Source organism: Mytilus edulis, chromosome 13, assembly GCF_963676685.1.
Source record: "Mytilus edulis chromosome 13, xbMytEdul2.2, whole genome shotgun sequence".
Taxonomy (NCBI): domain Eukaryota; kingdom Metazoa; phylum Mollusca; class Bivalvia; order Mytilida; family Mytilidae; genus Mytilus; species Mytilus edulis.
Window position 1 is genome coordinate 26153564 of NC_092356.1, and position 19343 is coordinate 26172906.

General features: G+C 31.5%; 1 protein-coding gene across 1 annotated transcript; it reads right to left on the reverse strand.

Annotated features, from left to right (window-relative positions):
• Positions 1-3946: 3946 nt before the first annotated feature.
• LOC139501065 (ubiquitin-conjugating enzyme E2 J2-like) lies at positions 3947-15030 on the reverse strand. Its single transcript, XM_071290032.1, has 8 exons — positions 14843-15030; positions 12196-12318; positions 11028-11068; positions 9498-9600; positions 8771-8861; positions 6944-6991; positions 6328-6408; positions 3947-4851 (listed from the first exon to the last, which is right to left on the reverse strand). Exons 2-8 carry the CDS (start codon positions 12315-12317, stop codon positions 4642-4644), a joined length of 696 nt encoding a protein of 231 aa, XP_071146133.1. The 5' UTR covers position 12318; positions 14843-15030; the 3' UTR covers positions 3947-4641.
• Between the last annotated feature and the right edge of the window lie 4313 nt (positions 15031-19343).

Genomic DNA, 19343 nt, shown 5'->3' on the forward strand with positions numbered 1-19343 from the left:
AAGATTTAAACACTTAACATAATGGCAGTAGATACAATTAGTAAATGAAGGTAACCACTAGGCGTTCTGATAGTGAAAAGATTTAAACACTTAACATAATGGCAGTAGATACAATTAGTAAATGAAGGTAACCACTAGGCATTCTGGCAGTGAAAAGATTTAAACACTCAACATAATGGCAGTAGATACAATTAGTAAATGAAGGTAACCACTAGGCATTCTGGCAGTGAAAAGATTTAAACACTTAACATAATGGCAGTAGATACAATTAGTAAATGAAGGTAACCACTAGGCGTTCTGGCAGTGAAATTATTTAAACACTTAACATAATGGCAGTAGATACAATTAGTAAATGAAGGTAACCACTAGGCATTCTGATAGTGAAAAGATTTAAACACTTAACATAATGGCAGTAGATACAATTAGTAAATAAAGGTAACCACTAGGCATTCTGGCAGTGAAAAGATTTAAACACTTTACATAATGGCAGTAGATACAATTAGTAAATGAAGGTAACCACTAGGCATTCTGGCAGTGAAAAGATTTAAACACTTTACATAATGGCAGTAGATACAATTAGTAAATAAAGGTAACCACTAGGCATTCTGGCAGTGAAAAGATTTAATAAGAAAGTTTATTAGAGTTAGTATATAGAAGTGTATTAAATCAATACTGTTCTTTTCGAAATATTGCACATTAAAGACACCCTTGTAGATTTCAAAAAAGAGCAGGCTAATGCCGCTACAAGGCAGCACTCGCACCTAGAAAATGGAGAGGGATCAATATTACTTGCTATAACTTGTTCCCAAATTCACTATAAATAAATATGTTTAAACTAAAACAATACTGAATGTTTTCATGATTTATTCATATTTCAATGGTAATACAATTGTTTACACCATTTAAGCCTTTAACAATAAACAAGTAATGTACATGTCTCTCAAACCTTTATGCAGGTAAACATATTTCAAATTGCCATTCTCCTATAAAGAAAAAAAACAATAGTTGATGAAGAATACATAAGTCTTAAATGATAAATCTGGTATGTCATAATCCATTTCAAACCATTACCAATTAAGCCTTCTTGTGAGCTACAACATCATTGAACCAGTTTGCCTGATAAAAATAGTTGTCAGCATCATCTGTAACATTTAACAAAGAACCAATCGCATAGGCAATTTAATTTTTACTCGAAAACTAGTGTTATTTCCTACATAAAATTTCTAGTAAAATAAAAAAAAAATCGTATATTTTATAACAAAAGAAAATAACAAATTTAATTTTAAAAATAAAACCATGTTTTACAAGAATGCATTTGTCAGTGTATTTTTCCAATCAAGTCTCTCTTTCAGTTATGTATATCACCACTGTCTCCATACTGAGCAAATGTGATCTAAGAGAACATAAAAATATTTTAACAATCTTTCTTGGGTCTTGATCTCTGACATGAAAATCAGTTTGGACTTGTCAATTTCTACTTATGTCTCCAGAATTTTAAACTCTCATTACCCTGGCATGCTCAAATAATTAGTAGCTCAAATATTTACAAATGCTGTTCTATTTCCATTTATCTCCCTATTTACATATTAGAACAAAAACTTTTCCCCAAATTAAAAAAAGTCAAAATTTCAACTCACACTTGTATACTGTCACTATTTGTGGGGGATTTCCCCCATGAAGGCTCCAAAAAAATAATTTTGAAAGATCAATTTTGTCCAAAATTTTTAACAAAACAATTAATTTTAAAATGGCCATAGGCTTGTTAAAGTAAGGAGAAGCCAAAAAAACAACTTTAAAATGTATTTGAAGGCACCATTGAAGTTTTTGTAGGACTACAATAGCTATCTTTCACATAAAACCCCCATGGGCATTTTGAAAAGTTGGCAGGTATGCACTTGTGTTTAAATTTACTTCAATCAGCATAACAGTAACAAACATATTAAAATTTTCTATTGAAAATCAGAAAAACAAGTCTTGGTCCTTTTACTTTATTAATCCTCTTCAACATTGTTAATTATTCTACTATGTTTTAGTAGTGTAGCCATCAAAAAGCAATGGCCCGGGTGCTGTGTGCCATTGCACAAGATTTTGACAGAAATTGAGCACTTGTATTGGAATGGGAATGTCCCATTTAATTAAATTTTATGTGAACTCAGGATACAAAAAAATCATTTTTTTGGCTATTCTATAATGAATACTGTCTTTAAACAAAAACCTCACAAAACTGAAAATGTATAAACTTAACTCTTGCATCAAGATGCTTATAATATTTTTAATCTTTCTTCGCCATCAAAATCTTCTTCCTTTGCAAGTTTTCTATAGAAACATTTAAATAAACAATTACATAATAGATAATTTCATTTATTCCCAACCAAAAATTTTTTTGATTCTCAAATCTAAGTCTGAACTTTTGCAGGGTGAGAGTTTTTTTTTTATTTCAGACTATTTTCTATCAATTTGCACAGGTTTTCACCAAAAAGTAGAAGGGAGGATTCTATTAAAACATTATGGAATCTTATGTATTATAGATAACAGCAATTAATCACAATGATTCCCTAAATATATATATAACTGACGTGGAAAGGTAACACATGCCCACCGAAAGCTCTTTTTTTGAGAGCCCAGGTGGTCGTGTGGTCTAGCGGGACGGCTGCAGTGCAGGCGATTTGGTGTCACGATATCACAGTAGCATGGGTTCGAATCCCGGCGAGGGAAGAACCAAAAATTTGCGAAAGCAAATTTACAGATCTAACATTGTTGGGTTGATGTTTAGACGAGTTGTATATATATATATATATATATATATATATTAAAACATATTTACAATAACACAAAAACATAAAACTTAAAACAAAACAAAGAATTTATAATGTTGATACGAAAATAAAAATTCAAACAGATAATGTTGTTATGAAAATGAATATTCAAACGGACCAATCAAACAAAAATTAACATAATTGATTAACTGAAATTTTTCTCACAAATTTAAGCTATATATAGAGAATAATACATGGCAAAATCCGTATCATATGTCATATCATCCTGAGACATGAATATCAGCTCAATGGCCTTTAGGCCCGAGGGATGATATTGGTCAAGGGTGATACAGCATGTGATACGGATTTTGCCATGTTTTATACGCTTTATCATATATTTCAACAGGAGAGTATTATACTATATGAACTGTTTTCTGATCCATAGCACTGGGTTACCTTCAGTTCTACTTGTCTTGATTCAAAAGCCTAAATTGAACTTCTCAATTACTTATCCAAGGCACCTGGGTTACCTTACAATTTGTGTGCTGTTGTTTTAAAAATATTTTGTTTATTATTGTATTTTTTTGTGTGTTTTGTATTTTTTATAGTTGAATTTAGTGTGCCAAAAAATATGAAAACTTGGCCTTCGTGACATCACATACCAAACAATGACGTCATTCAATAAATTACGTCACTCCCGAATGACCGTTCTATTGGACCTATTTTGAGGTAAAATGTTCTTAAGCTTACATAAATAAAAACTGACTTTATGTTAAAAAAAAAAAGAAAAAAAGTAGGGGTGTGATAAAGGGTATGCGATAAAGGGTGTGCATCAAAGTTGAGCGATATGGATTAAACAGCAGGCTATTTATCACATATGCAAAACTACTGTATTTACTACTAAACATATGATAAAATTGATTACATTCCATTCGATATATATTTCGCCATATATCTGTACATATGAAAAAAAGTTAAAAAAATAAAGTTGTTTTTTGTGTTTTTTTTCTCGTTTCATTATTGCATTTATAACTTGTGACTGTCTTTTGAAGATAATTTTTACAACAGAAACATAACCAAAATACAAAAAGTTCAAATTACTTCAATTTTAAAAGTTCATCATTATTTTTTTTTCAATATACGAAAATTAATATAAATAACATGATCTATTATTTAATAATACCTTTGTATTTTAAAAAAAAATAAAAAAATTTAAAGAACAGTTATCATGGTGATCATTTGTTCAAAAGTACTTTTTTTCAAATTTGATAGATCATTGACAAAATATTTAATATAAAATATTTTAGAAATCAACTTTTGACAACACATCTGAGTCATGATTACACATGTAAACCATAAACACTGCATCTAATTTGGTTCAAATAAAAAAATATTTATATCCAATCCTTATTTCAAATTCAAAAATATTTTTTCTTCAAACTATGCTCTTTTACTTTTTTAATTGTATTCCTTAGTTTTTTTTTGCATATTACAACAAATCAAATCTCCACAACTGAGAAGCAGATTAAGAAAGCAAGTCACTATAGAGGACTTATTCCAATTTTTTTATGTCTGAATCGTTAATTGTTTCCTTTTAATTATTATCTAATTCATTCATAATCTTTTATTCTCCTAAATCTAGTTCTTTTACCAAGCCCATGATTACCTACCCTAGTAACTATAAATAGTTTTGATTTCAAAGCAACTTTATCTAATACATTAAAGTGAAAGTTGCAAAATCTTATGTAAAATATTTTGAAAAATATCAATTTTCTTCATCTTTGCCACATAAAATGGCAAGAAATTATATCATGATATACTGATACAGAATCAAGAATTTAATACACCTATATATTAATATGATAAAATATCTATGTTCTGTAACCTATTCCACAATGTTCCGTAAAACATATTTGACAGTATAAGCGAAAGCAGCAAGTCCAATCACAACAAATATATTAGCCAATGCACTGCCGATAATTCCTTGATTATTTCCATTGGTATTCTGTCCGTTCAATAACTGAGATTGCGTGTTGCCATTCCTTGTTGATTCTGCTAACTCTCTTTCTCTTCTAGCTTGCTCTTCTCTTATTTTCTGAAATGTAACATTGATCATTAGACAAACCCTTTTGGGGTATCTTCTTTTCTAAGTCATTTTTTCTCTATGCTTTATTTTTGTTGATCATGTTGATTATAATTCTCTTCTTAATAATATAGCACCAATTTTTTTTTCAGTAAATTTTTCTCTATATAGATATAGGAAGATGTGGTGTGAGTGCCAATGAGACAACTCTCCATCCAAAAAACAATTTATAAAAGTAAACCATTATAGGTCAATGTACGGCCTTCAACACGGAGCCTTGGCTCACACCGAACAACAAGCTATAAAGGGCCCCAAAATTACTAGTGTAAAACCATTCAAACGGGATATAGTCTTCTTAATAATATAGCACCAATTTTAATTTTTTTTCTGCCAATTTTTCTGTAGTCCATATTTTTCCTTTATTCTCTATTCTTCAAACCCAATCCACATTATAATAAAATAAATGACTGTATTGTATTTGAAGCATTGATGGCATCAATTGGCGATTTGATGGTCCCAAATTAAGTTTACTGGCAACACATTGGCAGAGCCAGTAAGCAAGTATTGGCAACCATCAAATCACCAATTGATGCATTCAGAGCTTAAAATTCAATATTATTATCTCCATTCTAATGAAACTGACAGTAAACAACGTTTAATCATATATATTTAAAATCTGTCATATGTCATCTGCCCTTGCACATATTTTTTCATAGCATCAATTGTGAATTTATGCCAAGAAAATTGGTGACATCATCCAATCAAAATGAACATTACAAAAGATATTGTTTTAGAATAATTGATTGCTTTGAGTTTTTAAATTATGATAGTTACATGCTAGCTATGTAATTTCATAAAAATTTCATTGAGTTTTGAATACACCACAGGCATGTTGAATTTTAACTTATGGTCCGAGTACACAGTTATCGTCCTTTGATTTTCGTTGTCCACGAATATAGTCCTTAGTGTGGACAGTGTGTTACTTGCCAATTTTTGTTATATCCCTTCCAAATTTATTTCTCTATGTTTTATGCCTCATATAGCAAGTTGGGGGTGAAATGACACTGTAAAAAAATTTGGATCATACATATTAATGTAAAGTAGTGATTAGGTCCTGCTGAAAAAGGTCAAAAATTAGCACTTCGGAAGCTGTCAAAAGATTTCAAGACCCCCTTAACATAAAATTGTCCATATTTTGAGTTAGAGCTGATGAATTTTCTATAATTTTGATATAATTTGTCCCAAAAGTAGTACAACACACTGTAAAAATATTATTGAGAAAGCGCAGGTGGGATTTTTTTAATTTTCATTTATTGTCTAAAAGAAATGCACTACGAAATAACTGTGTACTCGGACCTTATCATTTAAAAGATCTAACATTTGTAATATTTTGTGTCTAATTAATTCAATTTTGGTTCTCAAAATAAAAGGTTCAATTATATAAAATGTTTGGTAAAGGATCGTATGCACTCTATTTCTTATCCTCACCTCAGCCTCTTCTGGAAATAATTCACAAAATGTTTTATCTTTTAAATTAAACTGTCCACTCTGTGCAGCCAATTGTCTTTTCTAAAATAAACAGGACAGATAACATGAATAAATTGAATATACAAAAAGTAAAATAACAAAAATACCGAACTCGGAGGAAAATTCTAAACAAGAGTCCCTAATCAAATGGGAAAATCAAAAGCTGAAACATATCTTGTACGAATGGATCACAACTCTCATATTCCGGACTTGGTACAGACATTTTCTTATGCAGAAAAAGGTGGATTAAACCTGGTTATATAATTAGCTAAACCTCTCACAAGTATGACAGTTGCATAAAATGTCATTATATTGAATATTCTGTGGAAAGACCTATTGTATTTGTTCTGATTATTTGTTTTCTTCTTCAGCCAAATTTCAAAACGTGTTATGTGGTTTCGCAAGATATTGCTTAGATTTTTGGCATATGATATCGAACAGCTATTGCACTTTTGAGACAGAACCTGTTTTGTAAGAGTTATCTCCCCAAACACTTTGTTTGAAATTGTACACTTATAAATGAAAGAAAAAAAGTTGCTAAAATATTTTTATAAGTCTTATATGTCAATGTACTTACAGTATAATCAGACGTCTCTATGCTTCCTAATGTGGCACTCTTTTCTAACTGTAAGACAAATACATCATTAAGGAGGCTCGAGGGTATAAAAATTTCAGAAAAAAATCAAACATTTGTTTTTCATTACAAATTTTATTTATTTCCTTTTGTAGTTGTTACTTTATCATATGGTACAAAAATCATTCAAAACAATCAATTCGTGTTGGCCCCAGATGACTTTCAAAATGTATACATCATTGAAAAAGTTCCAAATTATCTCCCTTTGGTGGAAAAATGGCATTTTTTGGCTCTAAAATTGAAATATCTTTTTCAACTCATCGGTGACCTATCTTTTTTAATATAATTTCCATATAAGCTGTACTTAAACTAAATTATTGTAAAATTTTAGCGATTTCTGTAATAAATTTCTTTTTTTTATTTCGATATTACCTTTATTTCTCCTATTACTTCAACAGAACAAAACCACCTTTACAAAAATGTATGCTTCTTTCGAAGGCAGATTGTGAGCGCAAATGAACGGTGACCCCACTTTTTTATTTCATTTTTCTATTAACAATAAGATAAAGTTCATTTATAGAAAAATATAGAGAAATCCTATATAAATGATTTAGACCCGCGAACCCCCTTAATTTAATTTCAAATAATGCACAATCATATCTTTGACCTTGTGAACTTTGGACTCCTTATGAAAGATTTGTTTCTTTATAATATTTTCCATGAGCATGAAATTTCAACAAATTATCTGGCACTTATCTAAATTCCAAAAATCCTTAATTCTTAATTCAAGTTTTTGCATCACAGTATGCACCTATAGCTAATAGTAAATATATAAGGGCTATTGGTTATTAATGTATGCATCTATTTGATGTATTCAAAATCATTCAAAGAATATTTGTGCATTGTGGGGAGATTCTGTTAGTCCTTCCTCCATTCCAGGATTCATTTTATGGAATAGCAATAAATATTCCTCATCTCAATACAATCTTAATTTTATACAAAGGCCAAAAAATCTATAATGCATTGTAGGTAAGACCCAGCTAACATTTTTTTCAAAAATTGTGTTTGCTTAAAAACATACTGGGAGTTATTATGACAAGCGTACATCAAAATGATAAGAGGGTTTTGACTAATGACCAGGGTTGCGTTCAATATTGTAGCAGCTACAAAGATCTAAGTAGATTTTTGACTACTGAACGTGTAGCTAACCTAGCTGCTAAATAGATCAAGATAGCAGCTAGGCTAGATACACGTTCAGTAGTCAAAAATCTATGTAGCCACTACGATATTGAAAGCAACCCTGATGTTATTTTCATTTTGTTTTGTTTAAAAAATGAAGTACCCATAACCCTTTAATTCAGATTCTTAAGAATCCAAAATTAATTATTTCTTTTTGGACGAATCCATGATGTGAAACAGTACTTTTATGATCTACTGAATATGCATAAGTATAAGTTTAACCTAGCAACATTTTTACACCTGACCCAAGTCAGGGGCCACTGGCTTTTGTTACTCTTGTATGTTTTTTAATTAAGGTTCATTTATATGTTTTGGAGTTTAGTGTGAAGTTCATTTTCAATGAACTAGTACACATTTTTATTTAGTGGCCAGCTGAGGACCATCAAGGGTGCAGGATTTTCTTGCTGCATTGAAAATCCATTGGTAGCCTTCGGCTGTTGTCTACTCTTTAGTCAGGATAGCTTCTCTTTGACATATTCCCAATTTCCATTCTCAATTTATTTAAAATTGTATACATATGGTATAATGATTCAATTATTTATATTTTAAATATGCCTATCAATATTGGATTATATATAATTAAGTACCTACCATAAAACTTAACAATCCTGTCAGTATAGTAGATACAGACCATGCTGGGTTCCATGTGTCTGGATGAAAATCACTTATTGAAAGACATAACCTGAAATAAATCATAACATTGTGTCTTTAAGTGTCTTTAAATGTTAAATATCATGATGTTTTTCTATGCAACTTGCACAAGTTTATCATGGGGTAAAAAGGTTTCTATGTAGTGTTGGGTAAACTGTTGTTTGTCCTTTTGCTATTACAACTGTTTTCACTTTTTGCATTGGTATTGTTGGTTTTTCTTATGACATATCTACTGCTTTTTCAAGAGAGCCAGTTGGAAATTTCAATCACTAGTATTCAGTCTGTAGCAGTATGGGTGCTGTAACTTATAATTGAATTGGTCTTGTTGTAGTCATGTGAGTGGTTGTTGTATGTTGCTGTTGATCATATAACTTGTTTATTTGTTTTTCTGTACAGTTCTTGTATTGTTCTGTTGCACCACTGCTCCAGGATTAGGGGGGGGCACCTACTAACATGTTTAACTCCACCACATTCTATATGTACGTGCCTGAACCAAGTCAGTAGCCTGTAATGTAGTGGTTGTCGTTTGATGTTGTGTTTTTTTCTTTCATTGTTTTGTACATAAATTGGGCCCTTGGTTTTCTCATTTGAATTGTTTTACATTTGTCATTTCTTCAGCTTGTAATAATTGATTAATATATATATTATGTCTGTGTTAAAATCTTACCTTGTATTACATTTAAACCTTCCATTTGGAGTAATCATATAAATACTTGGTGGCTTGAAAGGAAATTCTCTTGGAAATATCAACTTCCCATGATAGATCCCACCTACAAAATAAAATAATGTCATGAATTAACCTATTTAAAACTCTAATAGGCCACTGCATGATTATGATTAGTTCTGCCATATTGATTAGGGGACAGATTATTTTTAAAGAGGTGAAAATAGTATGAAAGTACAGGAAATCCAATGCATGTTTCCAGGTAACTGCTCTGTTTTAATGATGTTTCCCCTTATTTTTCAGACCATTTTTACCTCCATTTTGAAAATCTGCCCCCTTTTCAATATGGCCTATTAACCTTGAAGTTATATGGCCTATAAACTAAAATTTCTTGTAACTGAAACTCAGTTGGTAGGATTCACAGAACTATTATAATATAGAAAATCCATCATTCAGTCATAGTTGTTTGCTACTGATTAAATACTAATCTGATCTACTCTATATTAGGCCAAATAAAAATATATGTGTGGTTCCAGTTACATACTCTTAAAAAATAGGGTCCGTAGGTCGGCAATTTTTTTTTTTTTTTTTTTTTTTTTTTTGAATGTCAAAATCCGGTAAAAAATCGTGTGTTTACCGAATTTTTTCCCGGTATTATACACGCCCCAACTGGAAGTGCGCCATTTTTACATGTGTTTGGTTGTAAAATAAACAGTCATGATACGTTTTTAGTTAATTTTGTTGCATTCTGTTATGAATTGTTGCATTTTAGCCATAACAGATACTTATCATGCTTATGATGGAAATTCAGATGACAGAAATCTATGAATTTAATTATTTTAATTCACATTCCTCAAAATTTGATCGTTTGAAAATTTATTTTTCAGATATGAAAAAAAAAGTTCTAGGGTCGGTCGGGTTACTGGAACCACACATATATTTTTATTTGGCCTTAGCAGCCTTTCCTAACGTATTACATGATTTTCTATGACTTTTATTGTGTTCTTTCAATGTGCTAGTATGTATCTAAACTGATAATATATAGATCAGATATTTCTATACGCTGTGGTAATAAAGTGCAAATGTATCAGTAGGTTGAATGGGTTTTTGTTTTAAGTATAGTAGCAAATTAATTCAATATTCAGAGGGATAATATTAATTTGATGGTACTGTGTAATATGAGCCCTGTTTTGTACAAGATTGTCTAGACTAACAGAATGTTTTGGATTTTTAACAGTCTGAAAGAATACATGTCCCCCTACATTCCCTACATACCAAGACACATTATTCTGAAGCCAGGATGACCAGTGCTTGTTCTATCTCATAAATGATGCATGCTTTGCTGAGAAGCAGCTAATACCAATTTGGATTTGACCTGGAAGGGGATTGACCCCAAAACCTTCTGCACTCAAGGAAAGTACATGTATGCATGTACAAGTAGGTAACCAGGAAGATAATACAGTATCAGTAGCAGGTAACCAGGAGACCAACAAGACAAGACAGTACCAGTAGTGTATTAGTATTTGACTTTACCTTCATATGGAGATTTTTCTGGTCCTGTAACTATGTAGTGCCTAAAAAGATAAAGACAAGGTTGGTTATTTAAAAATTTCTATACTTCAAAAGTGAGTTTGGCAGCCCCCCTATTATTAGATTAACGAAATGCCCTAAACACCTTACAGAAAAGGACATTTTCATACAATGATTTGACAAGGATCTGTTGCTGTTTCATGGGTAGTACTCATGTTAAATGTGTTAGTAATTAAAATTCACAAAATTCTATACATGTATGTATCTGTTTTGAGTAGTTTTTCAAGGAGGTTGCTCTAGTTTACAAGTTAGCAATTTCATTTCTGATTTGTCTTGAAATCAAGTCCCTTTGTTATCTTATTTGTCGATCTATATATGGACTGTGAATGATTATCACAGTTGAGGTTTATTGCAATATACGAAAAACTAATTATGAACTACATGTACACTGCATTTAAAAATACCATTACCAGTTTATTTGTTGATAATTAAAGATCAAGATTATCTAGATTGGTCTATAAGGCACAAAGTCGACAGTTATCTTGGAAAGGTGAGGCCCCTCATGGGGGGGGGGGGGGGGGGGGGGGGGGGGGGGGGGTCCTAGTAATCACATAATCACCATTTTTTTGCCAATATAATCACATAATCATTAAATATTTGCTTATCTTTAGTAATCAAATAATCATAAACTAAAAATACAGTCCTAGGTAATCAAATAATCATGAAATATTTGGCTTAATAATCAAATAATCATTAAAAAAACGGCCAAGTAATCACATAATCAAAAACCCCATGAGGGCCCTCAAAGGTACTGTTGTTCTCCCTCAGGCTTTTAAACAATTTCTATATATTTACCTTGGTGCTATCTGAATAGATTTTATAAAAGAATTCATTGTAAATTTAATTTTATGCTATTATTTTAGGAGACAGCAATTTTCCAAATCCCATTGTGCTACATGTATTTGAATTTACTATGAGGAACACTGAGTCCTAACTGGCATTATAACTGATGGACAAATCTTTGATCAAGTCAATTGATATTGAGATAGTTAAAAATCTGCCATTCAAGTCCAGACATCTAGGAACTAGTATGATACATCTGTTACAACTAATTATTTAATTTTCAATGGGGTTTTAATCATGTTTAAGTGCGATATATAATCAATATTACCATTCCAATATATTAGATGGAAGTGGAGCAGCTTTGACATATGGTACTGGGTCACGCATAATACGCATGAAATCTTGCTTTAGCCTGGCTGTTGCCGTGTTGTTGACACGTTTTCCACTCATCCTAAAAATATGGATAAGATCATAATTTTACAAAATGCATATACGACAAAACATTTCTTGGGTTTAATGGGTACATATATATAACTAAATGAAATACATGATAAACTTTTAAAAAATATGTAAAACATTGATAATTTTCAATATATGCTATACTCAAATGAAACTTAAAGAGTTCAATTTTTCACCATTATGACCATTATAAACATGACGTAATAATTATGCATTAAAATTTTTGCTGTTTTTGCACTTGACAATATTCAACAATCATGTCTGCATTGTTGCATCAGACATTTCTCTTATTACATCAAATGCATTGCTGTAAGAAACATTTTTTTTAATGTAATGTCAGTATTGACGTCAATATTTTACGGGAAAGTCTGCAAGAGTGAAAGCCAATAATGAAGGACAAATATCCCTATCGCTATTTGGAAATCTGTCCTGCTTGAACTATTGACATCATACAACAATCACTTTTCCATTGTCAAAATGATTGTGGTGTCAGATATATTTTTTATTATGACGCCAAAATTTTAAGGGAACATTTTTCTTCTTCTTCCGAATACGAGAGTAGACTCTTCTTCTTCTTCTTCCTTTATAGTACAGGCCTCCCAAGTTAGTACTACTGTACTGTTTTATGTACACGTTCGATGTGAAATTACAACAAATGTGCGAGTATATGTGAATTATCTACAGTGTAGGAGTAGTAGGAGTGTAAAAGTTTTGTCCAGTAATGACAAACAATTAGCAATAAGGTACATATACATGTATATAGGGATAAGGAATTGAGACTGAATTATAACCTAGTTTGCAGAGTAGATTGGACACATCATGTTTTTGTAAACTGTCAATAAGGTCCCCGGTGTCCGCACGGCTGGTGATACCGCTCATCAGCTGATTTCGTTATATCAACAAAGTACATGTAACATAAATAGAATCGTCCTTGTTTTAGCCTTCCGATGGGAGAAAAAATGAAAATTGATAAGTTCAAGAGTAAAATAATAACTGCAATCCCTTTATTTACAATATTTAGTCAATTTCCATTAAAAAAAACACATAATGGTATAAAATTTGTTTTAATTAAGTCAAATTTTTATCAGATTGAAATAATTTTTGCTCTGAATCCTTGGCAGTGTGCTTGGTTCAAATTCAGTTATATTTCGGAGTAGAAAATCTTCCCTTTATTAAAAATAGGCTATTTTTGGAAGGCATGCGCGAAAACACCTGACATTGGAGGAACTCTCAGAACAGGGGTTTTCCTAATTTTGGACACACATGTCACAAAATTTTGAGGGTGAAACCATACAACCAGGCCATTCATTAGGAGGCGGTACCCGGTACTTTTATCCTCCTATGCTATTGACAAGTACCGCCTAAATGTAGGAATTTGTATATAAGATATTCATGGAATAAATTGAAAAGTACCACCTAGAAACGTGGAAAGTATCAGTCAACATGAAAGATAATGAAATCCCTGATTACAACAGTCAGAGCTAAGACATAAACAAGTCTATTTTTGTTTTTGACTTTAAGAAGTCATAACTTGTATTTATTATAAAAATATGTTTCAATTTTAGACTCATCTAAGTCAGAAAATGACAGACTTGTTTAGGTCTATTTATGTTGATGAAAATACTTAATTTTACTTGGTGGCCAAAGTACACCACCTATGACATCAAAAACCTGTCTGAGAGTTCACAAGGACTTGAGTTATCTATATTTAATTATCTAATTGAACATCATTACTAAACACAGATGTTTTACCTCATTAAGTGTGGTTCCAGGTGGTTGCATTATAAGGTTAATTAACATTATCTCCGATTTTTTAGACTCTCATTCATATTTTTCTTTAGAAGACAAAGCATTGTCTTTTGATGTTATCATTATATGATTTAGATGCATGACCTTTTTATAAATATGCGTGGGTCTTGAAGTTAGCTATTTTTGGTAACTTATCGACTTGAAGCCTCCCCGAGTCGATATTTGCAATTTTTTGATTCTGGTCAATTATTTCTTGCTTAACAATATTCGACTTATTAAAGTCATATTTTGTCTTGTATTTAAGGGAGACAAATCCTAAAACTTACAAATTTAGACCTCTAGGAGTCAAAAGCAGATTAAGACTTATTTATGTCTGAGCTCTGACTGTACAAACAGAAGATTTTCAGAAATAAAAGTATGTTATGAATGTGTTCACACAATATTATACAATTATTGGTTTTATCAGTTGAATGAAGCGAAGGCATAAGTCTTAGGTGCGCGGATACACCAGACTGCACTGTATCGTATCCAAGACCAATTGCTACTGAATTATCAACATGTTGGAATGCTGTCTCACTGACAAAATTTGTAAAATTACAAAGAGAAAGTCTGGTTAGTGATATAGTGGTTTGGTTTCAAGCAGAGCCAGAGGGGAAATGATTTTCAAACCACTTCCTTATCATGTAAACAGGTGTCCCTGACAGTGACAGTCACGTAAAAAATAATTTGACAATCATCACAATATGATTTCTGCCAGATAGGCTTACCTGAATTAATACGTGATATTAAAATAAGGTAAAATAAAATATCAAAGTTGGATAGACATAATGACAGCTGCTTTCGCTTTTACTTTCTGAATGAACAATTCATGAATGAAATGTTTCTGTTTACGTCATTTTTACAGGATTTTTTACTAAAAGACCCTTTCATCATTTTGATGGGAAAATCCCGAGGTGTCTCGAAATTTTGTTTAAATAAAAGAAGGATTAAGTTGACACCAAAAGAATAAAAGTTAGATTTTATGTGATTATCAAATTATTCCTGTAATTACGTTGACTATAAACAATAAGTCAAAAGACTTAGAGAAAACAATTACATTAGAATAATAAAAAATAAAAATCATCTGAAAGCAAGGCATTGGTAGCCAAACCAGGGACTTTCTATACAAGAAAGTCCGAACTAATAAAAGTATCATATTAACACCATAAAAAGTAAGTAAAACTTTATTTGGATTCGGCATATTGCCAAACAATGCAAACATAAGCTCTAATGAGCTTTTCACCGAATATAAAAACATATGCAATAACAAATAAAACAAGGCATGCAGCATGCAATAAATAATAAAAAGCAGCACCAAAAATTAACTCTAAGCAAATAGCATACACATGTATCTTGCAAAATACCAAAAATATATGAAGCATTAATTTTTTTTTTAATTTGTAGTTTAAATTTATTTTTTTTTTAAATTATGATTTATAAAGTAAAAATTTCAAATCTTTCAAATTTTAAAATGTAAAAAACAAAATTTCAGTTGCAATGCAAGCTGTTAATGCAACATAAAAAGCATATAAAATATTGTAACACAAATTATCTACAGGCAGAGCAAAAACATTCTGTTCCACTCCAGGACTGAACAAGACTCTTAAAATGTGAGAAGCTATTAACAGTCCTGAAATGGTCTGGTAAACTATTCCATAAAGAAGCAGCAGCAAAACCAAAAGATTTTTTTCCATAATTGATCATAACTCATATTCGGTATGAATGCAAAGATCACTGGCACTAAGATAAATCAAAGATGTGTGTACTACTATACAAATCCTTGAAGATAAAAGCATAAAAGGGAAACTAACTACGAGATTTCTATAAAATCTCAAATATGATTGCTTTTGTTCAATCATTAATTAAAGTGATACAGTGAAATAATAATTCGCTTTTTAGCTGCTAGTGTGGTTCAATTTTGTCAAAATAAGTTAAGAAACATTGATGATGACTTATCCGCTTGTAGGTGAATGGTTCGACCTCATTGAATCCGTATTCATGTGAACTGTAATTTAACCCGTTATAGCTAGAGATGGATAACGCATGAACTGTCAACATTGAAAGTGAATAAAAGCTAAATCATTTAATTAATTGATTCGATCCACAAAATATCATTCTTATACAGATAAAAACAATGATAAACATTACTATATAAATTTTTAAATCTATAATTTGAAATTAACCTAGAAAAATCCAATTGCACGAGTTCCCTTATCTATTTATATCTATACTTATGTTTGTATCGCTTATATAACAATCGGACGTCTTCGATCGTAGGTCAACTCGATAGTTAATAATTTGGCGTCTTGACTAAAATACACACAAAACGAAGCTGTATATATTCTCGAGCCCATGCCCCGTAAATTGTTAATTTTCGACTTTTTATAATTTGGATAAATTTTTTACATTATAATAAATAAAATATGAGTTACTGTATATGAGTCAAATTGGTGAACATGAATTCAAGTGACAGCTAGTGCCCCTTTAAATCAGAACATAAAACACTAAAGAAAATAATGTACAAATTACAAATTGATCACTCAGTATAAGCAAACATATACAACTATATCATGCGGTCTAAAAAAAATCTGAATCTTTTTATCACTGCCAAAGTCGAGAATGGAACCCTTACAACTGCTTCAAAATATCGTAACGGGTTTGTGTTTACAAGAAACATGTATGATTTTGTGGTAATGTATAGTTATGAAAGAATAGAAAAAGTAGTCGTTGTTCAACATATGCAAAGATAATTGCAATATATAGTCAATGCAGTCCGAGGAAAATAAATATTATTTTCGACTACAATTTCGGCTCTACCGTCATTCTTAATATTCTTTTCATAGGTAACATTTTGATGGATCATCCCTGTTAGTGTGGGACAAACATTGAGAATAACTCAATGCTCTTCTGCTTTTGTCTCGAATGTACTACAAGAATATTTATCGTAGAAAAACACTTTTTTAATTCTCTTAATTGAGACCGAAAACGCTGTCTATCAATAATAATTGTAAGATGTGGTATGAGAGCCGCCTAGTGAGACAACTCTCCATCCAGGTCACAAGGAGTAAAAGTAAACCAATATAGGTCACAGTTTAACCCCGCCACATTATTTATGTATGTGCCTGTCCCAAGTCAGAAGCCTGTAATTCAGTGGTTGTCGTTTGTTTATGTATTACATATTTGTTTTTCGTTCATTTTTTTTTTACATAAGGCCGTTAGTTTTCTCGTTTGAATTGTTTTACATTGTCTTATCGGGACCTTTTACAGCTGACCATGCGGTATGGGCTTTGCTCATTGTTGAAGGCCGTACGGTGACCTATAGTTGTTAATGTCTGTGTCATTTTGGTCTTTTGTGGATAGTTGTCTCATTGGCAATCATACCACATCTTCTTTTTTATATATTCAACACGGAGCATTGACTGACACCAACATTGGCGGATCCAGGGGGGTCAGGGGGTTGGTACCCCCTTTTTTTGGACGATCAATGCATTTGAATGGGAACCTGTGGTTGCACCCCACCCCCCTTTATCCTGGGTTGGGAACCCCCTTTTTTAAATGGCTGGATCCGCCCCTGACCAAACAGCAGTCTACAAAGGGCCTTAAAACATTATACTAGTGTAAAATCATTCAAACGGGAACACCACCGGTCTATTCAATATAAAATACAAGAAACGAGAAACATTATGAACCACACCAACAAACGACAACCACTGAACATCAGGTTCCTGACTTAGGACAGGTGCAAACAAATGCAGCAGGTTTAAACGTTTTAATAGGTACCAACCTTCACCCTTACCTGAAACAATAGTCAGTGTAACATCACAACATGTTTAAAATTCTCCAAAATGTGCAACATTTTATTAGAATGTCTAACAGATTTCTTGTACTTTATAAAGTGTAATTTGTATACATGGTATATATACTGGAACCATCATTATCGTCGCCATCAACATCTAAATTTATGTCATCACAAAAATATTATCTTTCATTTTATTCTTCTATCATATTCAACACTTTGTCTCTATCTTAAACTTCTTATACTACTAGTTATATTAAATTAGACAACATTCTTTAAAAAAAATTGATGTGAAATCATTACAATTAGTTGTTGAAACGTTTTCTTATAAGGAATATAATTTAGGTCTCAACTCTTTTGTACATGTAGTTCATACACAGTGCATGATTTAAAATAGCATATAATTGTAATGGATATGGATTTTTATGAATGAAACAAACTGAAATGATTGGCACTTAAAATATTTATCTTATACATTTAAATGCCTTTTATACCTTATAGCTTACATAATCATATTTTAGAAATTCTTACATAACTTTATGTTCTAATATTCTGTTGCAATGTTAGGTCTCGCGTTTCACATTGGATAACCTTTGGTAATATTGTGATTCGTTGGTTCACGTCTATTATAATTGTTTTCTTAAATTATTTTGTTATACATTAGAAAGTTAGTTTTATCAATTGAATTGTTTTATATTTTTCATTTTTTATATAGTATAGCATACTATACTGTATGGGTTTTTCGGCATTCAGTGTCAAAGACGGTGCTGTTGCCTTTATATACTAGTGGGTCTCATTGGGGTCTAAGCGTGACGCGGGATTGCCTATTTTTTTTATAAGCGTGACACGTGAAAGTCAAATTATTGTGGCGTGAAAACGGGAAATGAGGTCTTGCGGGACCCGGGAAATGACAAAAAAATGAGAATTGCTTACGTACATAGTGTAAGCGGGATACGGATTTCTGACAAAACAGTAAGCGGGATCCGGGATCGGAACCCCCCAATGAGACCCCCATACTAGTTGCTTACGTCTACTTTTTTTGCATGTTGTCATGAGATAGTTCAGTGTCTAATTGCCAACCATTCTACATCTTCTTTTATATTTTTATCATCGGCTATTATCACTAATGACACACTTTGCTTGAGTCGTATAAACAAAAATAACAGATTATTTGCAAATTTAGTCTTCCCTTTATAGGATTTGAAACCATGCATACTGTGACATTTCAGCGTACGGATATGGATAGTAAACTGCACATTGCTACAAAACAAAGAAATATTGATGAAATCGTGGATCTTGGCTAATTTTCAATTTAATAGAACCTTTCTCGGAACCTATAGATTAACTTTATCTAACATTCTAAATAACAAAATACATGAATAAAGTTCGATCACTTTCAACAGCAACAATAGTGATAAGATTATACAACATAT